At 35.7% G+C, this 14,287-nt stretch overlaps 1 protein-coding gene across 1 annotated transcript in view; it reads left to right on the top strand.

The window, feature by feature from the left end:
• LOC120624931 overlaps positions 1–14,287 on the top strand; it is a 151,964-nt gene that overhangs the window by 111,035 nt on the left and 26,642 nt on the right. Inside the window, exon 12 of the mRNA XM_039891756.1 lies at positions 13,189–13,460. Coding sequence (XP_039747690.1) covers positions 13,189–13,460 — 272 coding nt within the window. The remainder of the gene's footprint in view (positions 1–13,188; positions 13,461–14,287) is intronic.

Below are 14,287 nucleotides of genomic sequence, written 5' to 3'. Positions count from 1 at the left end.
CAAATAAAAGTAGATACTCATTGACAACCATACCATAAGCTGCTTTAAATTTTTGTTCTTAGATAATTATTATTATATTAAAACAATAATTAACACACGTTCATACGCACTCGCATATTATACGTAAAATAATTGTTTCAGGTATTTTCCAATGATTTATTGAAAGGGTGTAAGAAGCTTTTTAGACTATCATCGCTTCTTAGTCAAAATACTTCAGATAGAATCAGATTCACAAGAGTCAAACCATTTATGATATTTACTGAGGTTGATATTATCTAATACTAAGCGATAAAAAGTTAAAGATACTATTTAAATGGCATTGACCTTGGTGTTTGAACACCCAAATATTGATAAAATAACAACTAAGTAAGTTTGTTTAATGCAGTACATAAAATCTATATATAATACTAGCTGACCCCAGCGCCATCTGTCGGGCTGATTTGTGAATCTAAACCATCCAGGGTGCCACCCAAACGCATACCGAAAAATTAATTTAAATCGGTCCAGCCGTCTAGGAGGAGTTCAGTGACATACACACGCACACAAGAAATATATATATAAAGATATATAAACGTCAATATTATAAAAGTGATGAATGTGTCGGTTGGTAGGTACAGTTAACGTAGAAGAAGCCAAGGGCAGAGCTTATCAGAACTCAATAGCTGAATGACAGACATTTAACCAAACTAGTTGTTTGTAATTCCTTTCCCTGTATAGGAATTGCAATTCCAACCTTGGTAGAGTTCACTTAGAGTAAACAATACGAGTTTTATCACATCAAATTTGATATAAAAAATAATGGCTAGAAAAAGTTAATATATTAAACGATAGATTGCATCTTTTATACACTGCCTAAGAAAATCCAGCTTTACATGATACGATTAGCCAAAATGCCTATGACAAAATTACGTAAGGGGACTATTTGAAGTCGGTTTAATGTTAATAACCGTCTCCTATTTCTCGTCGTACCTCCTTCCATCATCGGGCCCTTCTGCATCTAATACATCAGCATTTACGTCAAAGCTGCATCCGTCGGGCATTCCTACGGTGGATATGATCACATTAATCGAAAACACATGCTGTTAAACGGGCCTGTGTAGCTAAGCGTTTGGCAAAAAATAATGGTTTTGTTACGAGTATGTGAATCATAAATGTAACCTATCATAGTCTAGTGGTTACAACTTCGGCTACGCTGTCGGGGGACCGAATTCGACTTTATAGGAAAGAGAGACGTGAAGCTTAGACCCTCCACCCTGCTTCTAAGTAAGGCCTTGGCGGGCTTTAAAGTTTATTAAAGACCAAGCGATGATAAAGTCGAACATGCTTACCATTAAACAATTGAGGCAGTTCCATACCCATATTTCTTATAAACGTTCCAGCAACCAACTTGTAGCAGCAGGAAACAAACAATCAAAAAAAGAAGATAAGGTACAGAAAAAGAACACCAAAATACATAAACAAATCATTAAATTAATAACTAACTAACTACTTAGAAGTTAAACTGTACTTACTGTTATAAGAGATTTCTTAACAGTAGCTGCTATTGTCTAAAAGGGATATTCGTAGCAGAGCTATTAAAAAGCTAATTTTTTTATTAAAGATCGTACCGTGAGACAGACCACGAAGTCGATAAATGGAGGCAGTTTCTTTCCCACCACAACCTCAGTTACTAATACTTGCCATTAACGAGTAACTCACTACCTACCATTAAAACGCGTTCTTTCATAGTAAACAAGAACTAATCTAAAAAATGTAAAGTCGTTATTAATAGCTATTATAATTAGTTTATCCGTTCAACTGACACGACGAAGTCGGATGATAACCCGGGCCAGTTGATTAATGGTCGTAATAACGTTATCGTACGTACAAGTTATTTTATTTTTTAATTTATATGTAAATCTGAAACTAATCATTGGTAGGTCAACTAGTGAACTTTTCTATTCCAAACCTTTACATAGTATCGAATATCAAACAGATGAACCACTGATGGTAAATGCAAAACCTATAAACAGAGAAACAGAGAGCATGCAAGGAATACGACCTGCATACCGCCATATGTCCATCCTCAGGCGTAGGTTTTAAGCCTCATATTAACTACGGCCCGTAACTACATCGGCAACTAGGTTTTCAAAGCGGAACACAGCAATGCTGCTTGGCAGAAATAAGCATGCCAGTTGTAATTCTCCGGACGTACTCTGTCGAAAAAAGCTTTACTACAACAAAAAAATTAATAAAGCGTAGTGTTAAAACTAATTTAGACCTGGGCACTAATATTAATTACAAATATTCAAAACGCATTAGAATTTCGGGTTCGGCAGGATTTGAACCAGCATCTCTTTGGAAATCTCGGTCTGAATATCTTATATTTAATGCCTTCGTATTGAATGATTGCTTGAAGCTGCTACTTTGTGGCATTTATATACCATGACGTCCAAATTTAGTACAAACGTGTCAATTGGTTGGGTTCGAAAACGACGTTGTCATATAAATAAAGAATAAAGTAGTAGTACATTTACTAGCTTTTCGAAAGGTGTACGTCTTCAAAAATACTAATAATGGCATGCATATAATCTAATATATCATCAATCTAAATATCTAATTTATATTTTCTCTCTTCTGATAGAATCAAAGTGATTTTTTCATCAAATCAAAAGATCGGCCTTCTTGTATTAAGATTAGTGACAGTTATAGATGTAACAGTTATCTGTAATTAAAAGTCTATCAAAATCCGATTTAGGTAAGACACGTTGTAATAACAGATACAATTGCTTATAAGAGTCCATAAAGATAATATTAAAATTAATACAAGGAAGTCGGTGAAGAGTCAAGGTGGATTCATATGCAGTTAGGTATAAGCTGGTATTGTATAAACTACGCAGCACCAAAAGAGCGGATGAAATCTATGGTTCTGCAACGCAAAAATATTTAATAAAGAAAGAATTCGAATGGAATGTCCAGCAAAAAGTTGTTTAATTAAACTAATAAATAAAAACTCTACAGTCGCCTCTGATAGACAGTCCGACGTACTTTAAATTCATTGGGCCAATCTGCAATCCCGTGTCCAAACATCAACTGAAAGTGTCTCACAATTGTCTCCATGAATAAATTGATTCAGATTAATAAAGTGACTCGATAACTGACTTGTCGTTGTACGGGTTTCTTATCAATATTGTTTCACTTGCAATTTTGCCGACAGTGTCCTCGCGGACGTCTAATCGAGCGTACATATTCTTTTAAACTTCAAATGTGTCATCACTAACATCGATATATACATTTATATTTATAAAACAATCGATCAATTTCAAAACAGTGATGTGACAAGTGAAAGATTGGAGTTACAGTTCTGAATTGTGTGAAAGTTGTTCAGTAACAGAATAAATATGAAATTTTATGGAAATGTTTAAATTGTGTGAATGATATAATCGGTGTTTCTCAAAATAAATCTGACTAATGCAGAGATGACGGCTGTTAAGTGCATTGGAATATTAAATGATTTGTATACTGATGGGAAATTGTGAGTAGATTTTAGTATTGCCGTATCTTCAGTTTACAATAGCTTTGTTTTTGATCGCTTTATTAGTAACGATGATGCAATCTTAAAAAACCAGGCATTTCCTTTTCCCGAAACGAATGTGTAAATGCAATCTTTGGATATGGATGTATAACTTATTTTTTAATAAACAAACACACAAAATAATACGTAGACTAAACAAACAAGTTGTTTGTCGTAACTTGTTGTGAACAAAGCCATCCATATGAGTAGGTACTATAGGTATAGGTACGGATCACTAATTGCGGTGATTGGCTTTTGCTTGTCACGTTCATAACTCGACCTTCAAAACGAGTAACCTTGAAACCTTATATTTATTTTAAAAACCAATGTCTTAACAAATAAAAAAAATAAAAAAAAATAATTCTTGCTTACAATATATAGATAATATTGCGATACATATTATGATTTTACGTGAAAACATTAAATATAAAGAAAATAAATAAAAAATAAACAGAAAAAAAATAACAAGTGGTTCTAAATTGCATTAAAGAGAATTAATAATTATTATCTGGTGTTATATGTCTTCTAGCAAGAACCCCTCTCATGTGGTAAAGGCCTCCTCCAGAGATGACCTCCGGTCTCTACCCTTGGCTACTTGCATCCAGTTTATGCCGGCAACTTTAGCGATATCTTCGGACCAAACAAAAATAACATTCAAATAAATCGAAAAAAGACAAAGCCTTAGTTGAAAACGTTATGATTACGTAAACGAAACATGCCTATAAATTAAATGTATTTAAGACTCTATGGCATGAATTATATGCCGCTAAGAAGCATTGTTGCAATGCTGTGTTCCGGTCTGAGGGGCGTGGTTTCCGGTGTAATTACAGGCTCATGAGGCTTAACACCTACGCCTCAAATTGGGTAGCTTGTTGCAGTACGTGCTCCTTGCATGCGCTATGAAGTGTTGGCTCTGTATATAGGCGATGGATTTCCACATACCATAAGGATTTGCTTGGCCCGGCAATCCCCACTAATATTATAAATGCCAATGTAAGTTTGTTGGTTCGCTTTTCACGCAAAAACTACTTAACCGATCCTCATGAAACTTTGTAACACATTCTTGGTAGTGTTAGAAGTAATATAGGATACTTTTTATCCCGACATTAAGCTCGGTTCCTTTGGGAGAGGTGGAAAGTGTTTGACGATTTTACACCATAACTCCGACAAATTATAACCGATTTCAATAAATATTTTTGCACTATAGAGGCTATATGTTTTTAATTTTGCCCGAACTTTGTGTAGATCTGATAAATGTGGTTGGAGATAGAGGACATAACTCATCAGGGGACAGCAGCAAACCCCTCATTTAAGGCTTAGCGATACTGAACACTTTAAAAACAAAATCAAACGCAGACGAAGTGGCGGGCAACAGCTAGTTATTACTATAAAAATATAAAGAAATAAAAAAAATATGAAACAGAATCATTATTTGGCCTTAATAATCAGTATTAATAGGATTAAAAAAAAGTAAAGTAATTTTTTTTTTAGGAAATTCGCAAGCCATAATATATGGCTGCATATTAATTCTAGTAAAAGTTTTAAGAAATATATATGTATTTTGTACCTTTATATTGATTCCTATGATATTAAGGGTTTTAATGTTGCTGGAAGTGAATCCAAGATATCTTGATCGCAAAGCTGGTATATTGACACAATATTCTATGACTAATAACACTGCCACGGTTGGTTCTGTATTACAAAATGCAAAACGTTAACGAAGCTTAATGCACTCACTTGTACAAACATGTGCAACTTGAGCGGCAGAACTAATTTGTATCACATGCTTCGAATACGGAACTTGTCTGGGCGTACTGTACTCTGCTAAGTTTTTATACTTAGTCAATGCTGATGTTTTAGTGCTTAATGCCAAAGCTAATGTGATAGACTAATGTTTACGCTTTAGGTTCTGTTCACACAGACCGGCTCGGACAGAATCGGACGGTGCTCTTCTTTTCACACAGACCTCCGGTGCGCGTTGGAACTGGCCGCAGCGACCAAGCTTTTTTTCACATAGACCTGCTGGAGCACATAGAGTACGCAAACGGAGCTGTTCGGCTGAGCGAGAGCGGAAGAGCGCGTCATCAGAAATCATACGTAGCCGGTCGGCTCCTTTTATTTTTTCACCCTAATCGCGTATTTGCTCTACGGCATTCTTAATAACAAAAGAGTGGATATATAAAAATAAACCTTATTTCAACTATCCAACACTCTATTTAAATCGCTATCAAAATCTGCTCTCCGGTCCGAGCTGGTCTGTGTGATCGGACACTTAAGCCTCCCTTTACGGAGACGTAGTCCCGGCCCGCACCTCTCAATTTTCGGAAAGTATTTTAAGCAATTAAATAAATTAATAAATATATGTACTACGTCACATCGCCATCTAGTCCCAAGGTAAGCGTAGCTTGTGTTATGGGTACTAAGATAACTGTTGAATATTTTTATGAGTAATATACATTAAAGCATGTATACAATAATAATATACATGTAAACACCCAGACACTGAAAAACATTCATGTTCATCACACATACATTTTCCAGTTGTGGGAATCGCCCCCACGGCCTTGGACTCAGCAGGGTCGCTGCCCAATGCGCCAATCGGCCGTCCAACATGGCTATTACTTGTTTTGACGGCAAAGGAAAACGTGAAAAAACCTGCATGCCTTTGATTTCTCCATAATGCTCCCAAGGGCGTTTAGCGATTTGAATGTAATTTTGCGTGTATATTTCCGTAAACGATGAATCTATGCAATTATATACTTTGACATGTCATCTATTTATAGAACGTAGTAGCGTATACGATTTCTATCTCCGAAACATTTTTGTTAAGTCTCTAGTTTTTGTTTTGAAATTAAAATTCCTATGGTATGGGAGGCTTTTGCTGTTGCTAGTTACCACCCTACCGACAAAGACGTGCCGCTTAGCCATTTAGTGTTCTGGTGTGATGTCGCGTAGAAACCGAATTGGGGTATGACTACCATACTCCCTAACAAGTTAGCTCGCTACCGTCTTAGACTGCATTATCACTTACCACCAGGTGAGATTGCAGTCAACGGATAACTTGAAGTGGAAAAAAATTAAAATATACAACATAACTTATAAATGACATGAAACATAACATAAACTGCAAGTTGCTCGTAAAACGATGCACTCTTGGTAAGGTCCTCATAACAAGTGAAGCTGACTGCATCTCTGTGCTGAATGGCCAGGCTATTGCCCAGAAAACGAGTCATCTCTTTTTTCGACAGAAGAAGTGACACTTCATGACCCCAAAACAAAAGTAGCATTTTGAAAAAATAGTAGATCATCATCACGTCAACCCATTGCCGGCCCACTACAGAGCACGGTTCTCCTCTTAAAATGAGAAGGGTTTAAGGCGTAGTCCACCACGCTGGCCCAGTCCGGATTGGTGGACTCCACACACCTCTGAGGACATTATGTAGAACTTTCAGTAATATATTAATATATATAATAATATCACTTCCTTCACCGTTGAAGCAAGTGGTGATATTTTAATTACTTAAAAAGCACATTACTTAGAAACGTTAGATGTGCGACCAGCTCCTACCCAATGCGCTATCACTATTAGTAATCACAAACTTCATCGCAACGAAGGGCCAGTACCTGGAAAATGAAAAAAATGAATATTGTTTATAAGGATAACTTGAAATTGGTTATAGGTACTAATTCACAGATTTTTGTTTACTCTAAACTAGAAGTTCTGGTATGATTATGGTCAAGGGCTAGTTGTATAGTAGAAAAGGAAAAAATGAATATTGACCTGATAACGTCTATTTAGGGCCGATTACCGTCACGACACGGTTCATCGTAACCACCACAATAGGCCATTGTTCGGGGACCTGTCGACTGGCGAAGTTGCTACATACACTTTTACTGGTATATTTGCTTTACTAACGAGTAGGTACATATTTTGTACTCTTGGATGTGAAAGTGAGTTTGTTATGGTTAAAATATCATTTATCAGTATGTAGAGCTATCCGTGCCTATGAATGGCTTGGAGATTCATTATTATTTGGGCTTGAAGTTATTAAAAAAAATAAAGAGGAATTTAGCTAACAATTGCAGTATTTAGACTGACAATGAGAAGGGCCAGTGTGTATTGGTGGACTTTGAGAACATCAGGCCTAACTCTAAGGCCTCACGATGTTTTCCTTTACCTACACACAGTGAAAGCAAGTGATATTTAATGACTTAATTAGTTCTTATTAGTGCATGCCAGGAACCATAAAGAGAAACTATACAGATAAATAGGAATATGGTGTATACTTTTGTATACTATTTTTAATGTTACATTAGATTCAGATTCGGCCTTGAAACAACTCAAGATTTATTACGTAATTCCTAAAACAGATCAACAAACTTGACACCACATCTGAAAGACCTGAATGAAAATGCAAACACGTAAAATATAACTGAAATATTGCATAACAAACTCCCGCAAGTATGTGGTATGCATTACCCAGATTTTGAAGCTAATAACGGTGCATACTGATCTAAATTGGCCTAAATTGTTTGGCATCTGCGGATGCGAGTGGGTTCTGAACTCTGTATTATTAGAACTTACGTATTTCTGCACTATTAGGTAAATTACCTGTTAGCACTTCGTTGGTCTGCTTGTTAGTATAGATTAACTACGTGCTACGAGTTCCCGGTTTCGATTTCTGGGCCGGATCAATTCATTGTTATTTTGCATGATTTTTTCAGATATTTTCAACAATTATCATCATAATTTAGACAATTCGTTAAAATCTAAATAAATTAAAAATAAAAGCTTGTTTATGAATCAATTCGTCTATTAGTAAACAAAGTACGAAAATCCGTACAGAAGTATTTATTTGAGTTTTTCGCGTTTACGCAGAGTTCAAATTCAAAATAAAAAAATCTTTATACATGTAGGCCTATCAAAGGCACTTATGAAGCGTTCGTACATATATGTTTACATAATTGTAAGGGAATCGTGATAACTTCGTTCACCAACATAATCCTAAAGCTCTCAGATAAGCCTACAACAAACTTAGCCAGGTAAAAATATTTTCTAGCGGGATAAATTTCATTTTACATGTATATAATGAGAAAATTAAATGAACAATACTATCGAAAAATTGTACATTAAACTTGAAGAATAAATGCACATAGTGTCATCATGTATTTTTCAAGGTGAGGCCACATATAAAACTAGTGATGAGATATGATAGAAATAATTCTTACCCGGCCGCTGACGTTGGTATCACACGCTTTATTGAGCCTAAATTGGTACAAATTGTATATGTTTCCGCCTCGAGCGCTGAACAAAGCATTCCTTCATGTTGATCTAATTTACAGATCGACAGCGCTATTATTATGGTGAACGCATGCTTGTATTAATTTTAGGTTTATTTCGATTACAATCACTAGATACATTATATTATAATAACACAAATGAAGCCGTGATAGCCTAGCGGGTAAGGTTTCGACTTCCCTTTCTGGGGAATCCTAACTTTAACTTTTTGGAGTTATGTGCGTTTTAAGCAATTTATTTATTTATTTAAATATCACTAGCTTCAACGGCATGGAAAACATTGTGATGAAAGTGCATGCATCTACCAATACGCATTTGGCAGCCTAATTGACTACGGTCTAATCCGTCCCGAGACCCGTGTCCTGTAGTAATTGAAATATCTTCCGACTTTCAATATAGTGTACATTATTCTACTAGTCAAGACCTTCCATGTGATACCTATAGTGACGGAGTTGTGAAAAAATATATAATTCGCCATTTTGTGGCGGCGGCCATCTTGAACTGGTTTTTATCCAAAATTAGCTGTGGTCAATGAAAAACAGTCGAGAACACTCCCAACTAATTTGTTGTCTTGCTGTCTTTTTTTTTTTCATTTAATCTTTGTTGTCTTCTTTTTGTGAATGGAAACTTTATACTACGAGTATCTGTTCAGTTTTCATTTCTAAGATTAACATCTTGGTACATAAGCTATAGCCTATGGTTCATATCCAAGCTATGTTAACTTAGACCTGACGTTATGTAAATGTTATGTTGTATGTATCTACACGAATTCGCATTAAAATCACATTTGTAACTGTACTGTAACTTGAGGCTTGCAAATGTCACATTTAAAGATCATTATCGACACATTAATGTCAAACATTTTGACGTTGCATCAGCGATGGATATGACTTGAGAAAACCATAGTGTTTTGTAAAATATAGTTATATTTACTAGCAGTGCCCCGTGACTTCATCCGTGTACCTATTAAGCTCCCTTGGGGTGAGATTTTCAGAAAACCTTTTCTAAGTGAACTTTCTGTCAAAATTTTAAGATTCTAGCTGCAGCGGTGTAGACGGCGCGTTAATATATCAGTCAATCAGGACTTTCAATTTTATATTATATAATAGTTATACACATGCTATTGCGGACTTTTTTTAGGCATTATCAAGCTCTACAACATTTCCATAGAAATAAATCATATATGTCTCATAGTTGAGACAGCGTTCGTAAGAAAAGATTTCGATCGACCGTTTTTTCTCCGACTTACTTTGTAAATCCGACTCCCAAGGTTTTCAGTTTGCAATTTAACATATAGCCACACTCTACAATAACGTAGCTTTCTATTGGTGCAACAATTTTGAGAATCGGTTCCTTTAGATTACCCCTTACAACGTCACAAACTCACAAACGTGACCTCTTTATAATATGGACTAGGGTTATATCAAATTCATTTATTTCAAGTATTGATTTACAGGCATTCCTCGACGTAAAAACGACGAGGTGTTATAACTTTAAAGTGTCTGTGTGTGTGTGTGTGTGTGTGTGTATGTATGTGTGTGTGTGTGTGTGTGTATGTATGTGTGTGTGTGTGTGTGTGCGTGCGTTTGTGTGGCTTTGTTGCGCACGAACGGATTTAAGGTTTTTGTTCGAATGGAGAATTAGTTAGTACTACGTCGAAAAAGTACAACATCAAAAATCTATCTCCTCTTATGCCGATGTCACAATAAATGGTTTAGATTATTACAAGTTTATGATTGACAAATTGCGGTGGCTCAAATTACCAATAATTACCGCCCGTGACATCGTTGTTCAGTGAATTACGGGATTTCACTTGTTTAGTAATCAATCAACGTCTATAGAAATTATATATACTCATATTAATAATATAATATAAAGGGACTAAGAGTTTGCATGTTAGCTACCGAGCTAATCTTATGTGAACTTGTAATGGGTGGTACAAAATTGTTTATAAGATTGCGAGTAAGAGAATTGATTGTATTTAGGAGGGTATAAAAAGCAGCTGAAACCGCTAATAGTAGGTATATTATAAAACGAGTAGAAGTAGTAGTAGAACTTTTAGTGAATGAGATCGACCGGGAAAGTACTACCACCTTGTTTATTCCGTTAAGAAGCATTGTTTTTATTTTGTGTTCCGGACTGCAGTTACAGGCATAAGGCTTAATGGTAGATGTGACGTCATCATTATATTAATTTGATATTTTCTTCAGCTCTCTACAGCTGTTCGTGACAGCTAAAACAAACTACTATCACTATTACCATGCTTGTTACTGTAGTTAAGCAGCATTGATCTGTACCGGTCTGAAGGACGTGTTTGCCGGTATAATAACAGGCACATGGGACTTAACTAGTGTTGCGAGACGGTCGGGAATTGGCGGGATTCTCCCGAATTTTTGTATGTCCTCCCGACTCCCGACAAAGCAAATAATCTCCCGAAAAACAAGTTCGATAATTTTAAGTTCACATTATCGTCAAAGCAAAATGTGCAAACAGCACACAAAAAAAAATGACAAATACTTATGGCAAGAACAAAAACAATAAACATGCTCATTCGGTTCTTATCTTATGTGTTACAAATACCTACCAAATTTTTTTTTTCTTATATCTACAGTGCAATGCAAAAATATGTTTGTTTGCTTAATATATTATGTATAAGTAATATTATTAACTTATTTTTTTATTTCTCCCGACCAAAGCCCTAAATCCCGAAAAATCGGTTATTGATCCAGATAACAGGAAGAATCGATCTAGCAACCCTGGACTTAACACCTACGCGTCTGGTTGATGGACACAGGGCGGCATATTGCAGGACGTGTTGATTGGTTAATTTATGGACCATCTGATTGGTCCATCGACTATTAGGTACTAACATCATCATCATCAGATCAACCCAATTTAGACCGTAGTCCATCACGCTGGGCGCGTGTGGTAGAACATTATAGAGAACTTTCACGATGTTTTCCTTTACCGTTGAAGCAAGTGATATTTTAATTGCATTAAACGCAAATAACTTAGAACCGCTTCCACCTCTAGGTACTACATAAATATAATTCTCCGAAGCAACTAAATAGTGTAGTGTCTTTAGGTTATTTATTCCTGTCCCATATTCACATCGCTGATAAAGTTAACGACAAAATTATCTGTCGCACAATATATCGTCAGAATTATACCTACCTACCCATCTGATTGTAAGAAGTTCGTTCTATTTCTTGCAGATTGTATCCACTTTAGCTAGATCGTCATTATTACACTTACTTACAAGGCTTACGTATATATCAATAACTTAAGGTTATATATATTATATTGTATTTATATATATATGTATATATATATATATATAAAAGCAGGTTAAGCATTAAATGCTGTAAAATTACCTATAGGTATCATCATTAAACCACATCTTATTTATGTCCAATTGACCTCGTCCGAAAAGTATTCAACATCGGGCGTCCAACCAAACCGACAGGAGGGCCATGACGTGGGAGTTTTTAGTTCGGGTATACCCTCTTTAGAAAGGGAGTCCCACATAACTTCCGTCCTGCCGAAGGGTCGGATTTACTTACATGTTACATATATAAAAAATAAAATTTTAAATGCTATTAGAGATGATGGCTATCGCGAGCTATGGCTACGAGAGCTTTGGAGTCGTCTATTATCATAACAATCATTTTGAGTCTTTCAATACTGGGTCTATACGCTGAACCAATGAATGGTGGTCGACGGGCTATAATTACTACTCTCTCATTTTACAGTTCTAATAGCGTTAAACTTTTTATTGTCATTACAAAGATACGATAACTTACTAATTAAGTTAAGTATAAATTAAGTATAACATCGGAATTGTAAACCGCGAAATATTATATAATACCTCCAAATTGACATCTCCATCATATTCAAGTCAAGTCTTTAAGAAATAAGACTGATACTGAAATATAGTTGTCTTCCCGCAAGTTGAATATAACGGAGAATGAATATAACGGAGAATGGGTAACAGCGTAGTGTGTGTTGATACTACCTTTTACTGCGATCAGCAATTCGTCTAGTCAGCGTCAGCGCCTACCCGTGGACTACTGATGATCATGAAGTTTACTCTTGAAATTTGATCCGTTCGGCAATAAAGATGTCTCTTACACAAATATTGACAATGTGGAAAATAAATCTTTTACTTTGACAGCCGACTGGTGCAGTGAGCATCAACCCTGCTTTCTAATCCAAGGCCGCGTGTTTGATTCTGGAAAATGTTTGTATGATGAACATGAATGTTTTTCAGTGTGTATTATCGTAGTATATTTATATACTAGTATATTTTTTTTAATTCTTTTTCCTTTGTCCACAGGCCTCTTCAAAGGCTCTACTACCACTCTCGACGGTATCGGTCTCCGGCCAATGCCAGCCGAGAGGCCGAAGACGTTACGAAAACTTAAATCAGTTTACGACGCGTCTCCGACAGAACCGGCAAAAGTGAACAGTAGTAACATAAGCAGCAATGGAACGAATACAGAAAGAACGAACGGGGTCGAAGAAGAAGTTAGGAGAAGAAGTAACACGACCAGTTCGACGCAGAGCGGGGATAAGTCGCTGTCAATACTTAGTCCTTTTGATGAACAGGTAACTTTTTCTTAAATAATTTCACAGTTCCTACATCATTCTTCAAGTTTAATTTAAAGATGAATTTTATCGCCTTACATCTTCAGCCATTTCATTTATACAGGACATTAATAGGATGCACGCATCATAAGTGCCATAAAAAACACTTACACGTAAACGATAAAAAAGCTTGGGTGTAAATTATTGCTCTAACCAGGTTGCTCTTCTAATAATTTAAAATGACATTGTGAGATGGTGACAACAAAAAAAAAAAAAACACCCGGCTAAGTTTGTTGTGGGCTTCTTCTTAGACCAGGACGCGTTTGGAACCCTCGTAGCTTTAGTTTTAAGTTTACGAATGTGGTTATCGCCATCATCTCACTACCGTGTGGTTCTTATGTACGCATCAAAAGTGCCACCTGTGGGCCTACTTGAATAAAGATATTTTTGACTTTGACTTTGACTTTGACATATATGGGCCATATATGGGGCTACTTGAATAAAGATATTATTTACCTTGATGTTGACTTTCAGGTTAAATTCCTACAGTTACATTTGAAAAACAGAAAAATTTCTTTTCATTGAATGAATGCCTTGCACATTGATTGATATCGCCACTGTAACGCGTCACTCACGCTCGCTTTAGGTTTTTTCTAAATTTATTTATTTAATTCGTAATTATATTATTAATTAGTATTGATTTAGTTTATAACTATATTTTATTGTTGAAACAAAGTTAAAACAATAAAATAAAGTTATAAACTAAATCAATTTATTAATTTAAAATAAGTATCGTATAAACCTTGCAAAACGAAAACAGTCATTCTTTATCGGCTAGGTAAGGTAAG

Source organism: Pararge aegeria, chromosome 7, assembly GCF_905163445.1.
Source record: "Pararge aegeria chromosome 7, ilParAegt1.1, whole genome shotgun sequence".
NCBI classification, from domain to species: Eukaryota; Metazoa; Arthropoda; class Insecta; order Lepidoptera; family Nymphalidae; genus Pararge; species Pararge aegeria.
Note: the sequence above shows the minus strand (reverse complement) of the source record. Positions and strands in the feature narration are given on the sequence as shown.